Here is a 25865-nt window from a genome sequence, read left to right as displayed (position 1 = left end):
TTCAACCGTGCACAAATTCATTAAAAATCATCAAAAAAAAAGGAGACATTACAAGGATCATGGCATAAAAACCTCATGTTGATTGGATTATTATTGAGAGATTTATGAATTTCTGAATGTGGAAAAAAATGAAAAAATGTGTGAGGAAGCATGTGAACATGATATGCACAAGTGGAAAAAATAAGGCAAGGCAATTTGTGAAACGCCTGAGGCCGGATTCGAACCGTGGCATGATTTGAATTGAGCGCGTGCCTAATGAAACTATGCGTTTCATTAAAAGACGTGGCGCGCTGCTATTGGTCACATGGCACACAAACAGAAAATTCATGCAAAACAAAGGCCAGGCAAGATCTACACACGATCTGGAAACAAAACTTAAACATTCATCATCATCTTCATCATGTTCATAATCACCAAGATCCAATGTTCACAGAAATGCATAAAAATTATATCACTCGAATCATCTCATCATGCACAGCACTAATCCAGCTTCAATTTCATCCAATTTTACTCATATCAAAAGGATCGATCAAATTAAGTTCTAACAACCAAACTTCAAATCAAGATAACTTTCTCAAAACCTAATGAAAATGCACGATTCAAAGTTCATCATACTCAGCAACAAAAGATCTACCAGATGCACATGACAATTGGAAGAATTAGAGCAATCGAATTTCACCTTGATGAAGATGCAGAAACTTGATTTGCTTGTTTCAAGGCTTCAATTATGGAAACAGATGCTCAGTGATGAAGAGGAAGATGAATGAATGATGTACTTTAGCTCAGCAATACTTAGATTCGAAGAAATCTCCAAATGCCATGAACATGCTCAAGCTCCAATAGTTCCAATTCTTCGAGAATTCTCCAATATTTGCTTCAACAGATCTTCAATACTTCCTGCAGATGATGATTAACACAAGAACAAGCAAAAGGAATGGTGAAATTCGATGGAAAAAGTTGAAAAAAGTTTGAGAGAATTTGAGAGAATTTGTGTATGGATCTGAAATTGTGAATTGTTGATTCAGAATTCTGTTATGATTAGGGCTTTATACTTCCTGTTAATCAAGCTAGCTAAACATGATTAAGCCAAATGCAATGGATTAGTGAAAATGATGGTTTATGCCAAAATGCCAAAATCATCCTTATGCATATGTGGCCAATGGAACAGTGTAAATTCACTTGCAGCAAGTCCAAAATTCTGTTTTAAGGCAATTGCAATTGGTTTGGAGTGAAAATCATGCATACTTTTCAAAATCACCTTTTCCCTCCAAAATTTAAAATGAAGTCAACTGAAAAATGCACTTTTTGTGTGATGATTTTTGATGAAATGTAATGAATGATTATGATAGAGCATGTCAAATGGAGATTGCTCCAAAAAGAACCACATGAATTGGCCTTTTGGTGCAAAAGTTATGCTAGCTTGAAGTTCAAAATCCATTGCCAATGATTTGATCATAACTTGCCAACCACAAATGAGAAATGGATGTTCTTGGACTTTTTGGAAAGGTAAGAGCAAGATCTTCAACTTTCATGTTGGACAAAGTTTAATTTGAAGCTTGCTTGATGATGTACAGTTGAGGAGAAGACCTTTCCATTTTTGGCAGTTGGAAATTACAAGTCACTAACTATTTTTGGAAACTTTTTTGTCTGACCTCCAATTCTCCAATTTTGATGTTTGACATGTTATATGAGACTTGTATGGACATGAATGAGACCTCTCAAACCATCTTCCACCATCAAATCCCTGATTTTATGCACAGTTGACCACAGTTGACTTTGCTAGGGTTTTGGTTGACTGAACAATGCCTTGATGAATTTCAAGCCTCTACCACTTGAGATCTTGATTCCAAATGATATCATAACTCATATGAACTCTTGATGAATGACCATGGTGCCCAAATTCTTCAGAATGGCCACCATCTATGGCTCAATGACTTGCCTTTGACTGGTTTGACCTAATGTTGCTTCATCTGCAAGTAACATGGTTAGATGACATATTTTTGTACTTTTGGTTAGTAAACAAATGAAAAGCAATGATATACAAATGCAAAACATGCTTGGTGATCAAGAACCACACTCAAAATATAACCCACCCACAAGGGAGAAGGCAAGGTGCACAATGATCCTTGAGGTAATGATGTGATGTGATATGATGCCATGAGGGATCTTAGGGACAAAATTGGGGTCTTACAGGTTGCATTTGAGCAACCATTGAAAAATTCCTTTAGGAAATAGAAATCTCCTAAATCGACATTTAGCAATAGCATGTCCCTTTTTGCACCAATATAGACAATTCAAGTTCGGATGAAAGTTGCTTTTGCTCGCTTGATCCTTAACCACATAAGTGTATTTTTGATAAGGATTATTCATATTGCTTCTAAAGTGTGATTGATCAATAGCAAAGGTGACTTTGGGTTGTAAAGCCTTGTCTAATTTAGCTTGGAGAGTTCTAACCTCTCTCTTCCAAATATGACAAGTTTCACATCCACCCCATCTAAAACAAAATCCCTTATCGTCTTCCGTTTTGCCTTTAGTAGCCTCTATCATAGATTTCTTGAGGGTTTCTAATTCCTTTTCGGAATCAAAAATCTTCTTTTCTAAGTGGTTAAAAAATTTCTTATTAGAGGCCAAACATTTAAAATCTTCCTTGGCCTCATTGTGTAGAGTACTAAAGGTATTTTGCAAATCAGAATAAGACATTTTATCAGTATGATCATATTTGGAATGACTTACATTCTTTTTCTTCCTTTGATGAGCGGTGAGACAAAAATTGACAATTTCTTCTTCATCACTTGAGTTGTCATCGCTTGAGGGCTCGCTATCGCTCTCCCATGCGATGTATGCTCTTCTAGGTTTGCTTGGTTTATTATGGAGTTTGTCTTTTTCTTTGTCTTTCTTCAATAATGGACACTCCGGCTTATAGTGACCGATCTTTCCGCAATTGAAGCATGATCCTTTTGACTTGTTTGTCTTTCTTTCCTCTCGATTCGGAAATTTTGATTGCCTTCTGTAATTGACAAGATTTTTGTCCGAATGTTGGACTTCATTTTTCTAAGGTATCGATTGTACCTCATAACGAAAAGCCTCATGTCTTCATTTGATTCTTTGTCATCATCACTTGACTCACTTTCACACACATCATTGGTGGATGACTTGTATCTTGAAGCCTTTAACGCAATAGACTTCCTTTCGGTGTTATTGTCTTTCTCCTTCTTCTCCTTCTTTTGATTCTTCTCATGTTTCTCAAGATTCATGAGCTCTTACTCATGCTCTTGAAGCTTGCCAAACAATGTCGTCATGTCCAATGTTCTTAAATCATTGGTTTCCTTGATCGCAATGACTTTTGGTAGCCAATCCCTGTTAAGACATCTTAAGATTTTATTAGTAGAAACATCATTAGGGGTATTTCTACCAAGAGCATTTAACCGATTGATTAGATGAGAAAATATCGTTTGCATATCGGCAATGGTTTCACCATCTTCCATATGAAAAAGGTCAAATTCTTGAGTTAGGGTGTTGATTCTAGCTAGTTTGACATCATTGGTTCCCTCATGTGTAATTTGCAATGAATCCCACATAGATTTAGCACTGGTATAATGGGAAACCCTATAGTACTCATCCACACCTAAAGCAGCAATGAGCATATTTCTAGCTTTCCAATCGTAGTTGTACATTTTCTCATCTTCTTCGTTCCATTGCGCTTTCGGTTTAGGTACAACAAATCCATCCGCATTGGTAATGGTTATTTCCATAGGACCACCTTGGATGACTTTCCATACTTTCCTATCAATATAGTTGATATGGATACGTATACAATCTTTCCAATAACTATAGTTTTCACCGGTAAAAATAGGCGCCCTATTGTACACCCCTTTAGGATCGTTACTCATTTTCTAAAAAGTTATATGTGAAGCACTAGATGAACCAGCGCTCGTGATACCACTTGTTACTCATTTTTTGAAATGTTTTAACGGTTGCAGAAGCACCCTAGATTGAAATCGTCTAAACGATCTCGTTAATGGAAAGATCGGATATACGTGAACAGAATGGAATTACTTAAGATAGAGAAAATCAACCCCTATCTAACACAATCAATTAGCTACTATGATCCTTGATACCGTTACCTCTAATGATGCTCAACACAATAAGAGATCAAGGAAAATATTACTAAGTTTGTGCGAAATTAATTTTGTCGAACACTTGGTGTGCACTTCACACCAAGTATCAATTTCACTTAAGGTGAGTGTGCAGAATTTTACTCAAACAATTTATCGAACAATTGATATGCACACTAATCAAGCGATATTGATTTTACAATCAATTTCACACACAAAGTAATTATGCTGAATTTAAAGAGTTAAGGGATAGAGAGAACAAGATCGGATTTGTTGAGGCAGTTCCCCTGTCGTCCTCGCATAGGGTACGTCTGCCCTCAATTCTAAATCTAGAATTGAGATGTTTTTATTAACACCTTACAAAGTCAATACAAGAGAACAAATGATCACTGGCGACCAACTTCTAGATTTGTTGCAGATCCTATTCTATTCTCTCCCCTTGATTCGAGTTGAACCAAGATCTTTAAGCACTTCGAACAAACCTCCATTTACCGCTACCTTATTAGACGAACGCCTCGTTCTCCAAAACTTCAGCTCGGCTGATTTCGAATGCAAGTTGCTTGAACCCTAAGCTTTCTTCACAATACTCTGTTTACCGCTACTTGTTTGACCGAACCTTCCGTTCTTCAAACTTTTCACTCAGATGAATCTGCGAAGCAAAGGTTAGTGCAACAACCCCTATTCTTGGAGGACAAAACCTCAAGGGTTTTATTCAAGAAAAACCCACACAAATTCTCAACCAAAACTAAGATAATCCAATCTTATTTGGACGTTATCACAGCTGCAATGCACAATCTCAACAAAGATTATTATGTGTGATTATTGAGAAATGCAATGAAGAATGAAGATGATGAGATTTGGTGTATATCTTTCACTTCTCTTGTTAGAATGTTGAAGAAGATACAATTGAATATTTATATGATGTATAGACAAATAACTAACATAACAGAAAAATTTCACAAAGTTACACAGCAGAAAATTAAGTGAAACAAGCGACGAGTCGACTCAAACGAGGGATGAGTCGACTCAAACAAAGTTTATTACATGGGTGAGTTGACCTATGAGTCGACCTGTTCGGACCCGTGGCAATATGATTGGGAAATGATTCGACCTAAAGAGTTCATGAGTCGACTCATTCAGGTTTTCCAGGAATGAGTTGACCTATGAGTTGACTTGTTCGGACCCGAAGGTTTTGCTTCGAGTTATGAGTCGACTCACTGAGGTTTAACTTCTAAAAATGATTTTTCCAAGATATTATGACCAATTTATCCTATCTCTTATGATGATATTATTCAAGGACACGATGTAGGTGAATAGAGAGGTTTAACATCATTAAAATAAGGACTAGGCGTATTTGCCCTCACATGAGGTCCCCGAGATATGAAGACATGTGGAAGGTTAAAGGCGAGAAAAGCATATGAGTTGCCTCCCAAGGTTACCGTTTTAGACGTAGACCGTAATGGATTAGATTTTTGGAATGATTACACCTGCATCTTGGTTTTTGCCACTATCCCCCTTGGAGGTTTCACCAGCAGCAGATAAGGATCTATCATGATATTTCTTACTTCGACTTTCAGATGATAGGAAACCTGGGTCCGCCATGTTTTCCCACTCGACTTAGGTTGCTTGTGTCTGCTCAACTGGATACTTTTTATTCTCTCCTAAGGTCGTATTCATTCCTATTTCAAATGGGGTGGTAGTAGGAGTCCGAGAAGGATAAGAAGGAGCATCTTTCTCCATGTGGGACTTCTTTCTCTTTAAGATATCTCAATCACCCTCGTGTTATATGTAAAATGAAATAAAGAAGACAATCAACATAGTATTTGTAAATAATAAAGACAAACATAAAGAGAGTTCCCTCTTCTCACCAAAGATATATTTTCTCTTGGTTCCATAATGGATCGTGTCTTAATATATCGTCTTTTCTATCACGAGGGCGGTGCATCCAAATGGTTGTCTCCTTATTCATAACTGAAGCTCTACCATAAGGAGACTAAGTCATCTCTCAACGAATCTTCCTCTAGGGTCAAAGAATCAGAGGAAAATTTGAAGCATGGAAGAAATGGTTATAGGCCCAACATCTTTGGATCCTAACTTTAATGACTCCTAATAATGGTGAATGATCATCTTCTAGAAGGATGCAAAACACACATTGATCCTCTTGATTCTAGGGGTCACCATGAACTAATGGTCCTTGAAGTTTTTCCAGCTCTAAAGGTAAACATTAAACATCTTAAATGGTTTAGCAAAGTAACCATTGTATTTGATCTCCACTAGCCGAAGTGCGCATAACATTGAAGAGGTGAAAGAATAACCTCAAAGTCGGAATTTCCCCCCATTAATCACACCAATACATGAATACCTTGAGGAAGGCCCAAGCTACCGGGTGTAATTGAGTCTGAGCAATTCTCAAATGATCCAACATTCCTTCCTCAAAATTCGTTAAAGGGAAACTTGTACCTTGACATGGAGAATAGACATTCATAAAAAGGTATGAAACACCCATCAAAAGAACTACATATCCTTTTTTCTGGGGTCGACATGGAAAACTTACCAATTGAAGGACGGTCCCACATATCTATATGCACTCTCCAAATTTTGAGTGTTGGTGAATAAGGAAATTATCCCCCGCTAACTCTGCTTCCACACCCATTAACAGTGAGAAATATCAACCAACATTGACTATCCTTTCAAACCATGAACTCCCCATTGTCATAAAAAAAGATAATGTCAATCATGAGTTAGGAAATAACTCTGAAAGTTGAGGTGATCCCTAACCTCTTTATCACTTGGATATCGACCACTTACATACCTAAATGAGTTAATAAAGAGTCAAGTTTGTAATTCATCTCGATAAGCCTCAACCGACTTTGGATCCGTTATATGTTGGGCAGGAGAAAAGGCACCAACATCAATATCCCTAATAATGAGACGATCATACCTCAACCCTTTAATTCCTTTCGCATAATCATTTATATTTTTGATAAGATGGGAACTCTAGAGTTCGTTGCAATCTTCGATAAAAACCCCACCAGAACCAGAACTATCACTAAGAGTAATGAGATTTACAATGGGTCAATGAACTGTTAAAAAAACAACATTTGGCATTTTTAGGTATACTATTTCAGTGAGACATGAAGCATCACTCACATCGTCACCACTAGGTATGTTTAGAACATTCACATGGTCATCTCCCATATTGACCATGAGTAAAACAGGGAAGGGAATAACAACAAAATGCAAACAAGGAGAGAAATGGTACTTGAACGAGTTGAAGGTTGAGGAAGTGGTCATGACAAAGGATAGTTCTGAGGGTGGATGAACCAAGAAAAATCATAGTCCAAAGAAATAAAAAGACAGATAAAACATGAATAAATGGGATCTTAGAAAAGCAATTGAAGTTCGTAGAAGAAGAAAAAAATTATAATTTATGCAAAAAGTGGAAACGTGGTTATAAAGGTGAAGTAACATTTATATATTGAGGTGAAACAGGTAAATCAATCGTCATAGATAAAAGGAAATAGAAGATGAAAAGAAAAGGTTGGATTGTCTCAAGATTGTAACAACACTTGATTGCACTTGAGTATCCTAGAAGGAAGCGTTTATGCGACACCTTGGTCTAAGGAACTAGGGTCACGTGTAAAAACAATCACACGAGACATTTCAATGATGAGACTGACATTTAATGCGCTTGTTTCCAAGATCACTCATGCCGGATCCCAAATCTTTCCCACTTCTCAAAGTAGTGAGTCTGACACAATAAGTCGGCCCCATTTTCTAAAAGACTTCTCATTGTCATGCCACGACAAGCCTTGGGGGCAACAATCCTGGGTCGGGCACATGCCTAAAAACGGGAGGTCCATCCATTAATCAAGAATAACTCCACCAAGGCATTGGAGGTATAGTGTAACACTACTTTAGAGTTCCATAATGGATCCATACTATGGATTGCGGCCTATCGTTAGATGTCACCAGACGGCCTTCCATATTCAACGTCAAAATGACATTGGACGTCCATAACCGTCCCTCTTATTGACTTGAGCGTTGAAGTGATAACCTTGCAAATCCATTCTCGCATTGTCGCACAGGAGATCTGCTTCACTGTATCAAAACTCTACTCCATCATTTAACCAATCATTTCAATTTTCCTAGTGGAACAAAATTAAGACATATTGCATCTTCATAAATTCAAATCAAAATATATTAACTTCTTATCGTTATAACCACAACAAATTAGAAGTTGTGAATTTCAATAATATAGATCAAAATTAAATGGGCAACCTAAAAAATGAGATCAAAATTGTAAATCTATTTCTCAAATTTGATCTATAATCATTGTTCATTTTTTAATCTTACATAGCCTAAAATAAGATTCTTAATTTTATTAAAATTTAAAAATAGATTAATTAATATTTTTAATGATAATAAACAAATAAAGTTAATTTCATACACCAATAAATATTTAATATGATAATAATATATTATAATTAAACATTTTAATATATTAAAAATAATTAAGAGAAGATAAAATAATTAAATAGAAAAGATAAAATAATAAAATGAAAAGAGAAAGAAGAATGAGATGATGAGTGAAAGAGTGAGAAGTGGAGGAAAAAGTGAAAGTTGAAAAAGTATCAAATAGAAATATTATAATTGGTATCATTTGGTTGAAGTAAGGTGAATTAATTGAAAGATTAGATTTTTACTATTTTAAGCTTTTGTAAGTGTAAAAAAATTAAAAGTAAAGAGTATTATTAATAGTTTGTATGCATGTTATTTTAATAGATAGATAGTTGATAGTTGATGCATGTTATTTTAATAGATAAATATATTTTAATAGATAAATAGTTGAAGTTTAATATATAGTTTAGCATAGATTTATTATTAGGTTCGAATTTAAACTTAAAATGTCTATTTCATTTAAACATATATAAATAAATAATTCAACTAATATTTAGACTAACTAATTAAAAAACTAAAAGAATTAAATGTTTGTTTAGATTAATTATCCAAGTATACATAATAAAATAAGTTTTTAAAGACGATTTGTTTGAGAGATTTATAAGATTACTTGTTTTTTAATTTATTTTTATAATTTCTTCAAGATATCTAAACTTCAATTTTTTTTAATTATATAATATAATATAACAATAATAAAATTATTTATATTTATTTAAATACGTTTTTTTTATAAACTGTGGCCTAATCTTTTTAATTTTAAAAAAATTATAAAAAAGTTTAAATGTGTTCTACATTTAAAAAAAAAAACTAATCTAACTTGAATATGGATATTTCTCTATTCTCGGTCTTAATTATGTAGATGGATGTATTTGTTATTATAATATTTATAAAGTTAAAAATTAGCTAACATATCTGTTTTAAAAGATGAAAAAAATGAATTTTAAAAATTATTTTTTAGTAATTATCATATTATTTTTTTAAAGATTTAAAATTGATGAGACTAACATTAATGTTGAGAAAATAAACATTATTTTTCAATTAAAAATAAACATTATAATTTTTTTATACAAAAGGATATATGATTTAAAATGAGATAGTATGAATGAAATAAAACTGTCAAAATGGACTAACTGTCTCGGACTTTTTAGGATAGAGCCAAAAAAATTATATTATAATATATGCTCAAATATTACTATTTGAGTCCAATCCTACGTGGATTTTTTAGGATAGAGCCAAAAAAATTATATTATAATATATGCTTAAATATTACTATTTGAGTCCAATCCTACGTGGACTTCGAGTTACTCGATCTTAAACAAATTTTTATTATTATGTTTTATACAAAAATAAAAATAAAAATATTATAATATTTATTATAAATAAGTACTATATATTAATATTTATAAATAGTTTAATATACTTTTGAGTATAGTATATGTAAAAGTTGTATAAAATACTATTTAAATATTTAATCTAAGAGAGACTAATAGAACATGAAAAAATTGTGAAATAAAATATAAAATAATTAAATATTAATTTAATTATATTAATGTATAATACTTAAAAGCAATAAAATTTAGTGAAGTGGAAAAAATTAGCGTGTTATTTTGGAGTGAGACAACATAACTATTAATACTTTTTTTTTAATTTATAATTATACGGGCCTAACACGCTACCTACGGCTCATGCGGATTAGCCCTAATGGGTAACGGAAAAATTCCTAACAAAAATATGAGCTCTAATTTTAAAGCGCAAACCCTGTGATTTTTCGGGCTTGGCGGACCGACCTATATGGGCTAGAAAAAAGACTTAATCTAGTCAAACTAATGGGTAATAGAGAGAAAAAAAAAAGAAAAAAACATATGGGCTAACCAAAGGCTTATAAATACCGGCTCAATGCATAAATTTAATCAAGTCAAATTATCCCTAGTATTGATGAACGGATGGAACTATATCCATGAACATCGCATAAGAGCATTTTCCTCTTTACATTAAGATCGATGATATGCATTTAATGATTCTCTACACTTCATGCGGGACAATCTGAAGATGCTTATAATTATACCTATTATATAAGTATGACTCTTAGTCAGACTCGGGTACATTTTGTGTTATAGTTGCGAAGTTCCGCCTTAATCATTAACTGATTTAAGCCTTAGAGTACTAATATTTTTGCAGGCACCCTCTTCGTTCAACGAAGAACTATTATCATCATTCCTCAAGCCATTCCATGATGGTCATCAATAACCTTTCACGAGTTTTTTGTTCCAAACGGAACAGTGGTGTCATATGTGGCAATTATCTTTTGAGTCTCTTGATTTCAAGTATTTATAACTTTCTCAATTGTGTCACCACAATTTTTTTCTATTACAAATATGAGAAACCATAATTATTTCCCTAACTACTTCAAATAATCCTCTTGTGGTTATTGACATAACATTGTCTTGCAACTTGCTAATTTGCGTGCATGGTGATGATCTTCTTATTCTTCCCTAACTACTTCAAGTAATCCTCTTGAGGTTATTGATGTAAAATTGTCTTGCAACTTGCTAATTTGCGTGCATGGTGATGATCTTCTTATTCTCAAGTGGAAACTTAATTTCCATATCAATTTTTGATACGAAGGCTCCAAGAAATATTGTTCATCCAATAATGATATTATATGATGATATTCATGTCATTAATAGTAGTCTAGTCTGTATTAATTAGGAACCAACATTTGTTGCATAAATCACCGAGACTTTCATAAGTCCCGTGAATTCAACGTTATCTCCCAATAATACTAAAATTATCCTATTGTATGGTTTTAGGATTGTTTCAAGTAATTCCAAATTATTGTATGCTCCACCAAATATGATGTTGGTCTAGTTGCCTTGGTTGATTAGACTCATATTTCCCTAACTTTGAGTCGACATTGCTACCCTATGAATCATCCTCTCAAGATGAGGGACTATGAGGTCCCCTAAGTTGTTTAATGTGTGTTTCAATCACACTGATGATGTTCTTAGATATTTGACTATGGTGTTTGGGTTACAAGGCATAATGTTTTCTATGATTGAGAATGTTAACGGGTAAGACTATGTTTTCTATCAGCATGGCTCAAAAGTTGTGAGTCCTGCTTATTGCCCCTCTATTTTAGAATTTGTGGTTATGATGGTTATGCTTGCCTTTTGAGTGATCTAGTGGTGTTTGTATTCTAGATACCACCATATGAGTTGATCTTTGAGTATTTAAAATCTTCTACCGATCTTTATGGTGGCTTTCAATGTTCCTATATGAACTTACGAGATAAACCCCTTGAGTAAGTTATATGAACCATGTCTACATGGAAAATCTTGCAGAGTGAAGTAGAAAAATTGACATTTTGTGAACCATGTCTACATGGAAAATCTTGTAGAGTGAAGTTTAATAAAGGCAAACAAAGAATACATGAATCCCTTGATTATATCCATGTTGATCTTTGGGGGCCTGCAAGATGCTCATCACATTCAGGAGAAAGGTATTTTCTATCCATATTTGATGATTATTCAAAAAAGACATGGGTATTCATCCAGAAGACTAAGGATGGAACTTTTGAGAACATCAAAAGTTGGAAGACTCTGGTCGAAAATCAGACTGACAGAAAGGTCAAGAGATTGAGAACCGACAATGGCCTTGAATTTTGCAATAAGGCACTCGACAGTTTCTATGCAGCCTCTGGTATTGCAAGGCACAAAACTATTGCAGGTACTCCCTGTAACACCCCGATAAAATATGATAATATTTTAATTTAAGTTTAATAGTATATTATGATGATAATATGAATGAGAGGGTATTATTTTTCAAAATAAAAGATAAACCATTCATATATATTATTATTAGTATATTTATTAATTTAATTAAATAATTGGATTATTATTATTGGAATAATAAAGTTGGAATTGGAACGATTTTTGGAATCAGTAAAAGAGTCCCATTTAGTAAAAAGGTTTTTACACGTGAAAACAGAGAAGCGACTAAAAAGTGGAAAAAGGGCAAAAAGGAAAAGCAAGAGAAAAAGGGTTGAAGAAGGGAAAAGCTTGAAGTTAAAGGATTTGCCGGATTAACTCAGGTAAGGGGGGAAATCCTTACTATTATGGGTTAGTATGATTGGGTCAATGGGTAGGAACATGTTTTAGGTTGAAATCCTTAATTGGCATGAATTGGAATTATTAGGTTTTGATAAATACCCTTGAATTGTGATGAATAAATTATGTTAAAACTGTGAATGAATCTATATTTGGGTGAGTCGTAATTTTCTGAACGTGTAGCTTTTTACGGAATCGAAATCGGAGGTCCGGAAGTCCTCCAACGGCGAAAAATGCGGGTAATTCTGCATTCTGTTCGTTGTTAGCGCAGGAACAACTTTCTGTTTCGCGTTAACCGGTTAACCCAGGGCATTAACCGGTTAACACTGTGATGATAATTAAAAAAATTAATTTCTGTCTTGCGTTAACAGGTTAACCCAGGGCGTTAACCGGTTAACACTGTTATAATTTGCCAAAAAGCGTATTCTGTCTTGCGTTAACAGGTTAACCCAGGGCGTTAACCGGTTAACACTGTTGAAATACTGTTAGAATTGCATTCTGTCTTGCGTTAACAGGTTAACCCAGGGCGTTAACCGGTTAACACTGTTGAAATACTGTAAAATTTGTATTCTGTCTTGCGTTAACAGGTTAACCAATTGCGTTAACAGGTTAACACTGTTTGAAAAGTGAAAATTTGATATTTAAATATTGTGTACGTTTTGGAATGGAATTATGTGTACATATTGTATGGGCTTGGCTAGGAAATGTGCCATACGCGTATGGGCATGAGGCATACGTGTATGGGCAGAAGTTTGATTTTTCTGAGCTGTTGTTGTGCAGTTTTGGTCATTTCAGCTGAGTGATGTAATTTAGCTGATGTATGATATAGTAGGGATCATTTCCCGTTGTTTTGAGCAGTATAGGTATTAGTAGAGTGTGCTAATACTGTGATTTATTATTTGGCATGACATGATATGATTCTGTGATAAATATGCTGATGATGTATGATGGTATGCATAATGCTGTGAATATATCTATTATGTATGCAATTGTGGATGGACTGTTTATGGCTTAGAGTGTGAGCATATGTCCATTGTGGATTATTGTTGATGTTTGCATGCTAGGTGATTTAGCGTGCATAGCATAGCCTTTATGGTGGTAGCTAATTCCCATGGTGAGGAATTAGTGAGGGAGTCACTAGGTCTCAAATGAGTGGGACTAGTGAGCTTGGTAGCCGTATCTGGGTTTGATCGGTGAGGTTGAACTATGTGTTCACGAATAGTCGGTACCGCATGCATGGAGTCTCATTTCATAATGTATGTATGGCGTATAATATGAATGGATGTATTCCAATATTATACGTGTGTTTTGTGTTTGTGTTGAGTATGATTATGAGTTGATGTTGCCGTTGCTGAATGTGTGATATGATTAGGGTGATGAATGTGTTAATTTACTTAGCATTACATGATATTTTATAATGCTTATTATATCGATTGAGGAACTCACCCTTACAACTATGTTTCAGGTAACGAGCAGTGATTGAGTAGAAGCTAGTGCTTGGAGTCTAGTGTAGTTCCTTAGTGGGTCATGCTCTGGTATATGTAACATCGGGACGGGATGTTTTACTTTGTTTTCATTTTTGGTTGTTGAACAATTTTACATGAAATGTGTTACATGGTTTGCATGTTGTTAGATTTCTATCCGCTGCGAATTGTGAAATGTTTTATTTTGATTAATAAATGAGCATGACAAGTTATTTTGGTGAATGGTGCGAAGTGTCAAGTGTGACACCCTGAAATTGCATATTTACTCTGATTCATATTTTGTTGTTTTAATTAATTATTGGGGTATTTTAGAAGGGTGTTACACTCCCCAACAAAATGGTTTGGATGAAAGGTTTAATCGAACTATTTTGGAAAGAGTTAGAGGCATGTTGACTAGTTATGGGTTAAAAAATGTGTTTTGGGCAGAGGCTGTTTCGACAACAACAAATCTAATAAACATATGTCCTTCAATTGCGTTAGATATGAATACACCTGAAGAAGTTTGGCCGGGACATCCACCAGATCTCAAAAAACATATTTGGCCGCATAGCCTATGCTCACATTAGGCAAGACAAGGTCGAACCTAGAGCTCTGAGATGCATGTTCATGGGATACCCTGAAGGAGTCAAAGCTTATAGGCTATGATGCCTAGAGCTAGGTCACAAGAGGTGTATCACCAATCGATATGTAGTTTTCAATGAAGCTGAGATGGATTTCAAGAAAACTGATGATGTTAGTCGAAGTGCACAGATATTTGAAGAAGAGCTGGAACATGAAGAGATTCTTGTTGAGGTGGAGCATATCGATGATGAATTGTGTATCCCAGATTAAGTCAAGGAAGAAGCACAAGATGCTGAAGATACTGAGGAAGTTGAGGAGACTATCGACGAATACCTGTTGGCAAGAGATAGGCCGAGAAGAATCATCAAGCCACCTCAAAGACTTGGGTATGCAGACCTCATAACTTATGCCTTAATCTTTGTAAGTGAGGTTCTAGATGAAGAACCTATAGACTATAAGGAAGTTATGAGGAGTCGAAATAAGACTGAATGGCTGAAGGCTATGGATGATGAGATGAAGTCTCTTCATGATAACCACACTTGGGAACTGATTAAGAAACCTGTTGGAGCCAGGTTAGTCAGCTCTGAGTGGATTTTCAAAGTTAAGAAAGGAATCGAATGAGTGACGTTGAAGAGATACAAGGCAATATTGGTCGCAAGGGGTTTCAATTATAAAGAAGGTTTCAACTTCAATGATGTGTTCTCTCCTGTTGTGAAGCATATGTCCATTCAGATGTTACTTGCCATGGTGGCGCAGCTCGACCTAGAATTGGAACAAATGGACGTGAAGACTGCTTTCTTGTAAGGAGATCTAGATGAAACTGTAGGAGAATTTCCATCCAAGGCGCAGCGGAACTTAAAAATTTCTCCATTTAGTGATCCTTACGAATGTGCATGATCAGTGATAGAATCGTTACCTCTTGTGGCGATTCAAACCTTTGGTGCAGATCTCTGATAATGATCAAAACCTTTGATACAGATCCACGGGGCGATCATGAACGTTGAACGATGACAACGTCTCTACTCAGTCCACACGAACGGATTCCTTCAATCGCAGTGCTAGCTGTTATGAATGAAGGCTTTGAGTGAGAGAGAGATACGAAATTCCAACTCTTCAGTTGTGTTTTCTGTCTCAGTGAGTTACAATGCTTCTACCCAAGGGGTTCTATTTATAGAACCACTTGTGTGGGCTTCAAGCCAAAAAGCCCACTTAAGTGCATTTTGGCCCATATCTCATAATATGCCAAAATCACTTAAGTACTTGGTACCTTACCATATTTCGTATTCTACTTAAGTACACCGTACCTTACGATGTTCCTTAATTATTCTATCTCTCATCAATCCGTCCTTTGTGTGTGACCCTATAGGTTTTCGCGACGTTGGCAATTATATTAAATCACGTATTTAACATAATAAACAGTGAGCGGTATCTAGCAACACATCACTGCTACCCAAGTCACAAAAATTTCGTGTGATCTAACAAAACCTCCTGTGATAATAATTATGTGTATAATTACCCCTTTGCCCTTATGTCTATATTGAACACAAGGTATAGACCGTGTCATCCTTGTCCAGTTCAATATTGGGCCCATAGACATTTATCCTGTTACGCAGGATGGGCAAATTCCATATAGAACACTCATGTCCCTCGGCATGCTTTGTGGAGTACCCATCAACTGTCTTTATGGTTATCCAGTTACGGACAACGTTGGATCAGCAATAAAGCACTCGACTCTACATCTAGGATCCATAGTGATTTCAGGTCGAAGAGTGGTATACACTATTATCACCATGAGAATAACTTATGACACTTTGCATAACTTTCTATATAGTATTCTCATAGCGGGTCAATCCGGTATAAATATTACTCCTAATATTCATACCTATGTTTAAGACTTGATAACTCTTTATCCATGATCCATGAGATGTGATCATCAGTCTACAAACATAATAGTCTTAATGCTTTAATGTTATCCCACTTCACACTAAAGCTCGACTACGGATACTTTAAGAATAGTGTCCTTATGTTTAATGTGTTCTCATGATTAAGTCACACTTAATATATTAAACGGGCTATCTATTCCAGGGACTTTATTAATCAACCATAATAAAGAAAATGCCTTTAAATAATTCGATACAAGTACCAAACGTATTGGCCTCTAGGGCTTACACCAACAGAAACAATCCTGATGAAGCAACCTGAAGGGTATGTCGACTCTTATTATGCAGGTTGTATGGATTCCATAAAATATATGTCTGGATATGCGTTCACTATGTTTGGCATAACAATTAGTTGGGAAACAATACTTCAGAAGATTGTTTCCTTATCAACCACTGAAGCGGAATATATTATCCTCACTGGAGCTGTGAAAGAAGCATTATGTCTTGAAGGTTTTGCTAAGGAGTTGAAACTTCAAGGTCGAGATATCACTATTAAATATGATAGTCAAAGTGTTATATACCTGTCGAAGAATTCAGCCTATCATGAACGAACCAAGCATATTGATGTGAGACTGCATTTTGTCAGAGGGGTAACCGAACATGGAGAAGTCCAAGTGCTGAAGGTTTCGACATATCACAATGTTGCTCATATGATCACTAAGACATTACCAAGTTACAAATTTTTCCACTGTATGCAGTTGATAAAGCTGCATGAAGAAAACTAGTTTGTTTCTTTGATATTATATAGTTTGTTCCCAGGTAGAGATTTGTGAGACATTGGATCGAGCTCTAGTATGGTCGAAGGGTATCTTCTTTGTTCGATAATTCGACATGACCTTAGCATGTCGTCGAAGTCTGTTCACATGTTGTAGTCGAAATATGTTAGGATTGTTAGCATGTCGAATTGGACCTCTTTGTTATGTCCAATTGTTTAAGTTAACGTGTTCTCTAAGTTAGTTTATGTAATGAGTTTGTGTGTAAAATCACATTAGTTTAGTGTGTTAGTTTTCTTTAAAATAGCACACTAGTCTCTCATCATTGTATAATGCAAATCCTAATTAGGATGAAAGATGTTATTTGCTACTTTATAAAACTTGTAATCTTGTTCCCAAGAGAAAGTAAAGAATATTAATTTATAATCAATTTCATTGTATTTTTCTTGTTTCTCTCTTTTCTACTTTTATGGATTTCTTGCCGATCAAAGAATCGATTATACTTTATTATTCTGTCATCGATTTTCATAACACGAATGCTATAATTACAAATGATACTCGGATGCCTAAGTTAGATAATTATCTAGTAAGTAGAGATTTTTTAAACTAATTGTACCATCATACTTAGGGTGAGACTCTTATTTATAGAGTGACCAAACTCTGATACACTTTGTGCAATATCTATTTTCATTGAGGTGATCTCAGGGATTATTGGTGGGTAAGTACAAACTTATTAGTGTAACGGACTCCGCATGTTTGATTATGCTCCATGTAATTTAGAAAAAATGCTGCCACATCAATGCTTCTATATACCTAAGTAACTTGTGTGTTAGTTTACAAGGATAATTTAAGGATATGAAGTATTGTGTTGTATCATCCTGTAATGCTAAGGTGGACACCTAAGACAACGGCTATGGGCTTTATTATTGGTCGTACTCCGAGATGTGGGTTTTCTTAATGGATGATCTATAATATACTTTAAATTTAAGTGCTTAGACCCATACCATTATTGTACTAAACTCAAAAAAGTATGATTTTTAGAAATTCAAGATATATTTTGTAATTTTATCAATAAATTATAAAATGTATTAATATTTCAAAGAGAACATATTGGTGAATGGTTTTGTTATGTTAATCAGTAATATAATCAATTAAGAAAAATTTACGTTGTTGATTTAATTAGGGGATATAAGTTTGCCAATGATCTTATGCTAACTAAATTCATAAGACGACGTGAATGATCTTGTGTATGATCTTGTGTGAATGTGTTTAGATGATTGATTTAGATTTGATGGTGTATTCTTACTTATAGCTGGTGTTATGATATCATGATACAAAATAGAGCCTCCAGAGATATCACCATAAGTTTAGGTAGTTTGCAAATCATAAGCTTAATCATTTAGATACACTATGAGATTAATCTTGAAGTTGACATCTCAACATTCAACATAATATTTTATTATTGAAAAGAAAACATTTATATTTTATTTTCTCCCATTATATCGTGTCTCCTCCACACAATGTTTAGGGTCAATAAAAGACCCCTTATCCATCAACTAATCCATGTGAACAAAATATCTAAGGTGCAATAATTTAGCTTAGTAATGAAAAATAAGAGCACCAAAATGTTGACTTCAAATTAATAATACAACTCCTACTCCATTAAACAAAAACATCCTTCTATGGCATCTCTCATTATTGGACCTTGTTGGTGTAAACTAGGGACCCCTTTTGTTCCATTGTCTTGCCAAGGTAAAAGACCATCCATCTTTAATTCCAATCATGAAGAAAAGAAAGACATAGGAAGTGGAGGAAAAGGGAAGCAACCATTATGGAAACGGAAAGTAATTTTGAATGATTTTGAGAAGGTAATTGGGAAGAGGCTACAGAAGATGAAGAATTTAAGTCCACAACAACAAAAGGGTGATTGGAAAGATTTGTTTCTAATGAGTATTTCTTTTTCTGTTTATGTGTATATATCTCAGAAGCTAGTTTGTGCTTATTGTGCTTGGACTTCATTGCCTAAAGTAAACGTGTGGTAGTTAGTTATTCATTTCTTTACTTTTGTTGAAAGCTATAAATTGTAAGCACTAGATTTTTTTTAGAAGGGGAATATGATTGTGTATTACATGTGTAAAAGATAAGATAAGATGTATTTTGAAGTTAGCAAAATCATAATATTTAAGTAGTTCTACAAAAGAATCTGGAGAGACATATCTATATGCAAGTTTATGTAGAATATGATTGATTATATATTTTGTTTAAAACTTTCTCGAGTTTTTCCCAAGGTTCAACAGATGCAACTAATTCCAATTCCGAACCCTCCATTTTATTTCATGATCAACACCATTATTTTAAACTTCTCTTTATGCTTCATTTTGATTCAAACTTGGAAGAGAATTTGAGAAGTTATTGCCCCCCGAAGCAATAAAAATTTATCAGATCAGAATGGATTTGAATGCAACAAATGTCATTTAGAAGAATTTTAAAAAAAATCTACTACATATGTCATTTAGAAGAATTAAAAAAAAACTGAAAATCATCATGAATAATGATGACAGGACCTAAAAGAAGGAACGAGTGTAATGCAATCTAATGATGACGAGTTGGCGTTTGTAGATTACGCAACATGGAACGATTAAAGATGAACAATCCCTTAATTTACGATCATGGATAGTGAGTTTCTCAAACTTCCTTTGAGTATGAATTAAAAGTGCAGCAGGATCTGCAAGAACTGCATCCATATAACAGTTTGGACGAATTCCAGCAGATTTCAGAGGTCCCTTACCAAAAAAATTCAACTAAAACACTCTCCAGACGAAATCTTTCATAATTTGTACCCGGTTCCCAGTTCTCAAGCTTCCTAATTATCTCCTTAATGCGTTTCGATTCTCTTTCTTCACGAGAACGAATCACCTCCTCGCGTTTCAATTCCCTTTCATGAGGAGAAAGAACATTCTCCGATTTTGATCCCGCCATTGATCAAAATTTAAAAACAATTTTTTCTAAACCCTAAACCCTAATTGGATCGATTGATTGTTTTCCAAACTACTTATTTATTTATTTATATATAGGGACGATCTAAATCTTCAGTTAAATATATCAATGAGTTATTAATTTTTATCATACTAATATTTTAAAATTAAACGTGTAATTTGGTGAGAAACACGTCTCTGATTGATTGACAATGTAATTTAGATTGTCTGTGCATTTTATTCTCATTTAATTCTATTTATAAACATAAATCATTAATATTAAACTCAATTTTTGATAAGTTTGATTAACATAAATATTATAAAATAAAACTAAAACAATTGAATTAAACTTAAGCAATTTTATAATGAATCTGTCCCTAATAACTCTCATGTAAGTTTATCTAGCGATTATAAAAGTAGTGATTTTTTCCCTTTAGTTAGGGAAGAAATATTTTCTAGTTCAGATTCCCATCTTCTAGTTAACAATCATTGAATTTTAGTCGTTATAACGGTGTATGATGATTTTGAGTCTGAGAGGTTTTCTAGTGATTCACTTGATAGAAAAACTTCCTTTAACGAGTCTTCCTTCGACGATCTGCGCCCGCTCCACTTGTAACTATAGGATATTCAACCTCCCGCGCTTTGATTACCTTTGAGATGGAAGTCGTTACTTTAACTTAGAAGAGACTCGAAATTTCATCAAGACTTACCATTGTTTATGGTCGGGATCAAAGTGATGCCAAAATTAAGGATCATATGAAACGTAGAACCCAACCTAAGGGTGTAGACTAGCTCAATCCCTTTGATATCTTTTGGGCTGATGAGATACCTTTGAAGAAAATAAAGCTAGTGGAACCGATTGATGCAAGCAAGCACAATTGGGTCACTACGCCAAATAAGGGAAAAGAGGGCGCTTATTTTGGCCTATAACAGCGCTTTTAAGCGCCCTCTAATCTGGCGCTGGCATAGGTAAAGACAGCGCTTTGTTTTCCTGGAGAAAGCGCTGTCTAAAGGGCCACATTATAGTGCGCTTTATGAAAAAAACGCCCTCTGGAGTGGTCCATAAAGGGACACCTTAGAGGGCGCTTTCTGGGAAAAGCGCCCTCTAAAGTTGTCAATGTAAAGTGTTTAGAGGGCGCTTTCTGGAGAAAGCGCCCTCTAAAGTTGTCAATGTAAAGTGTTTAGAGGGCGCTTATTTTTTTAAAATAACTAACACTTTAGAGGGCGCTTTCTGCAGAAAGCGCCCTCTAAAGTTGTCAATGTAAAGTGTTTAGAGGGCGCTTTCTGGACAAAGCGCCCTCTAAAGTTCTCAATGTAAAGTGTTTAGAGGGCGCTTCCTACAGAAAGCGCCCTCTAAAGTGTTAGTTATTTTAAAAAAATTTGTTTGAAAAACAGTGGATATTTAATTGGTAACCTGTTCGCATGCTGCAAAAGTGTAAAATTCATATTGATTTCATCCTTTAATCCAATGTTATACACCATTAATCCATTGATATATACAACATGAATCCATTTATATACAACATTAATCCTCCATATATACAACATTAATATATGATTCTTTGATCAACAATATACAACAACATATTCATGATTTAGTAAAAGTACAACAACAATATACAACATATATACAACAACAACATACAACAACAACATTCCATACATATATGTACCAATATACAACCTAGCTATATGATTCTTTGATCAACAATGAATTGACACAATTCATCCTTCATTTCATCCAAATGAGCTCTTGAGTAAGATTTGTATTCCTCAAAGTACTACAATTAAGAGAATAAAACATATTCATGATTTAGTAACAAATTAGATTAGTTATCCGATAATATTAAAATAAACCCTAAGTTATTATTCCATACCATTTTTGGATGTCTATACGATTCAATGCAATGATATCTCTCATAAATCTCAATACAAAAAATCCGCAATCGACCGAATTATTTTGCTGAGGACACTACACAGAAAAACAAACAATATATATATAGTTAATTTCTTACAAACACTATTATAAGCAAAAAAACAAACACTATTATAAGCAAAAATAAGATACTTAATATATACCTGAACTCTGACCCAGGTAATGTCCTTCCTAATGCGGTAATTCCTTTTCGATCTAAATTTTAGTATTGCCCTAACAAAATAAAAACGTATATTGAGATCAATCTGATAGACATAATTAAATATAGAAATACACACGAATATTTAGGGGAATTTCACTTACGTGTCAACCGTCTTCTTCAAACCCGAATATTTACTCCAATCACCCGATAACGAATCGAGATAATACACTATTAGTCTCGAAAGATCCATAGCAACCAACACCCAGTGGCCACTGTAAAATAAAACAAAAATTTAGATGAATGAAAATTTTCTACGTAAAAGATATACATAGATTAGAATGAAATTATTAGAAAGAAAATCTAACCCGTTGCCAGAATTAAACGGTAAAAAATACAAACTGGGTGTAGTATTATCGCCGGCCGCCATGAATCTATCGACTAGATCATTCTTTACGGATGTTGGATTTTTCGATATTAACGTTGCGTTGACACGGGAAGCAGCAATAAAATTGAAACGGTTACACAATTCAGTTCCCCGCATCAATTTGTCATACATATACCTTAAATAGAAACATAATAAATATTAGACTACTCATTGAAATGTGTAAATAAATTGTTCAACTAAGTAAATTATAGATTGATCGGAGTACCATATGTATGTATGAATGATAGCGATGCCCAATTCGTCGTGCTCAAAAAGTTGTTGCATGTCCTCCTTTGCAATTATTTCGGAATGAGCAAATCCGAAAACACCTTCATCAAAATCTACACTACGAATGGACCCGTCCATAATATCGGACTCTTCCACCATTTTCTCAAGACGCATCATAATTTGATATTTTGTCCCGGCCGTCGTTGGAATATCCTTCGTTGGAATATCCTTCGTTGGAATATCCTTCGTTGGAATATCCTTACCATCGCTTTTCAACTTTCGACCGGGAACCTAAAAATTCATATAAAATAAATCATTACTTTTTGTGATGCAAAAGAACCGTTGTGTATATAATTCAATGGGTATATATATTTATACCTCTTTTTGAGATGCAACCGACTCGATGCGTCTTGAAATCCCTTTACCAGCTTTAGGGGTGGGTCTTGTAGGAGTCTAACATTACCATGTAATAAGGGTTGATTAAATATCATAATTGTAGCTGAATTGAAATGTGAATACTAAATATTCATAATCATTTAGAACATATATACCTCGGCATCAGGGAAAATTAGATCTGACGGCCAACCAACAAAGAATCCGACTGCATCTCGCATCAACGTTGTCTCTGAAACAACGTCGGGTAATGGTAGACGGGCGTCCGTATCTAATACGAGGTCAACCGAAACTTTCATAAATCCCACCGGGAGGGGATTATGGTGAAGTAATTCACCCGAAGTATTGTGCACTTTTCCCTTGCCAACCATGCGATAAGTTGGTGACGATAGATACAGCTGACAAGGTGAAATGCCCTAAACCAATAATAAATGTTATTGTTAACTTGTATATGTGTCAAGTAAAAAAGTGCTATTTTAATTTCATAATAACATATATAATTACCTCGGGAAATTTCGGTTGATGATTGATACTAGCTCGGTCACTAGTATCTTTTGCCTCGGAAGCGCACCTTTCCTCTCTATACCTTGCATTCTCGTTTTGCAGTTGGAGTACTTGTGCCCTTAACTCCGCCAAGGTCTCCATCACCTCTTTGTTGGTAGGATTTTTTGTTTTTGTTTTTTTATAAAATGACGACGGAGTCACACCAAAACCCTTACCCCTCACACGACCGGAATACTCAGGAACATTTAGTACTCGACTAAGTACGCTCCTGCAATCCTGGACCTCGGTTGAAGGTACGGTTTGGGATAAAGTCTCCTGAAATATTATTAGAGGAGATTAAAAATGAATTATATGTCTAACAAAATTTTCGATATAATTAAAGAAATAATGTTACATATACTTACACATTCGTCATAAACATTTTGGACCGCTTCAACGACAGCCCCATCCTTCCCAACCCGAGCAGCCTTCCATAATACGTGGTCCGGAAGAGATGTTGCGTCACTTTTCTCCTCGGCTAGCTACACATTGAATTAGATTATAAGATCATCAATTATAACATATTGTGACAATGTATAAGCTCATAGCATTTGAATATACTCACAATTCTTTGTTGTAACCGTGCATAACCCGTACGCCCTTTTTTGTACGGATACGCGGGTTTTGATGCCCTTTTCCTATTTATGTCGCTTATTTCCTGGATAAAAAAGTTTAAGGCATATTAGAACCAAGTAACTTAACAATTGTATAATACCATAATTAATAGACATTACATGGAATTTTTCGTTTCTTCGTTTGGCGACAAAGTTATCCCATTCATCGGCTGAAATAATCTCGGCATACTTCATTGGCCGTTCTCCTTCAACAAATTTTCCTTCCTCATCCTTGAGAAATTTGTTGCACAAAAAGGATCGAAATCCTCGGAGTCTTTTTCCGGCCAATTGAATACAATATTTTTGCCGGCTTTCATCGATGTGAAAGGATCTCTAAAAAACATACAAATGGAGTGTGTTATTATAAAGTCATATTATAACAATATATGGTTAACAAATAGTCAACAAAAAAAAAACATATAACAATATATGGTAAGTACCTGTATCTCCGACCATATTTTTTCCTTGCCAACCTTCAAGTCCGGACTTCTCCAATTATCACATGTAATCGGAATATGTTGTCGAACAAGGAAACCAATGTAACTTGCCAACATTGAACCGTTAGGCTCAATTAGTTGGTCTTCAGCACTCCAATGCACTTCAAATTTTACACCCTTGTCTCTTGCACGAATGATTGACTTCATAACAGTCAATCCTCGTTTGATTTCTTTTTCAACATTATTACGTGATTCGTTCGCGGCATGGGTATCGTCTTGGTTAGCCATTTTATCTGTAATATAGAAATGATTCAATAAGACCCAAGTAAGACAATGATTCAATACGTCAACACATTCATATACCTTCCATTTCTCATGCAAAAGACCTACTGCATGCAAAAGACTAATGCAAACTCACACACACCTACGGCATGCAAAAGACCAATGCAAATTTATGGTGTTTGGAACATGAACAAACTTGCATCCATAATCATCAAACTTCCAAGCACAAGCTCAAACACACTTCAAATGATATCAGTTTTCAATCAGAAATAAAAAACTCAGTTTGCCCTAAACAACATTAATCAACATAATGCACAAAATGTAAAACTAAGTTTAGAAAATGCCCTAATCAAACACATGAAGAAAGTGAACGGTAAAGATGGAGAAGAGAAATACCTTCAAGGTGACGGTAACGATGGAGAAGAAAGTGAACGTGAACGCAACAGCAGAAAAAGGCGACGGCGACGACGATGGTGAGGGAGGGAGAACGAACGGAGGACGAGAGTAATCG

General features: G+C 34.7%; 1 protein-coding gene across 1 annotated transcript; it reads left to right on the top strand.

Moving 5' to 3' along the window:
* The first annotated feature begins 14874 nt into the window (after nt 1-14874).
* On the top strand, nt 14875-17392 carry LOC127103850 (uncharacterized). Its single transcript, XM_051041091.1, has 3 exons — nt 14875-14958; nt 15004-15299; nt 17020-17392. Exons 1-3 carry the CDS (start codon nt 14875-14877, stop codon nt 17390-17392), a joined length of 753 nt encoding a protein of 250 aa, XP_050897048.1.
* Nucleotides 17393-25865: the final 8473 nt, after the last annotated feature.

The sequence above is a fragment of the Lathyrus oleraceus genome, chromosome 7 (assembly GCF_024323335.1).
Source record: "Lathyrus oleraceus cultivar Zhongwan6 chromosome 7, CAAS_Psat_ZW6_1.0, whole genome shotgun sequence".
Classification (NCBI taxonomy): Eukaryota; Viridiplantae; Streptophyta; class Magnoliopsida; order Fabales; family Fabaceae; genus Lathyrus; species Lathyrus oleraceus.
The sequence above is the reverse complement of the archived record's forward strand: the minus strand, read 5'-3'. Positions and strand labels throughout refer to the sequence as shown.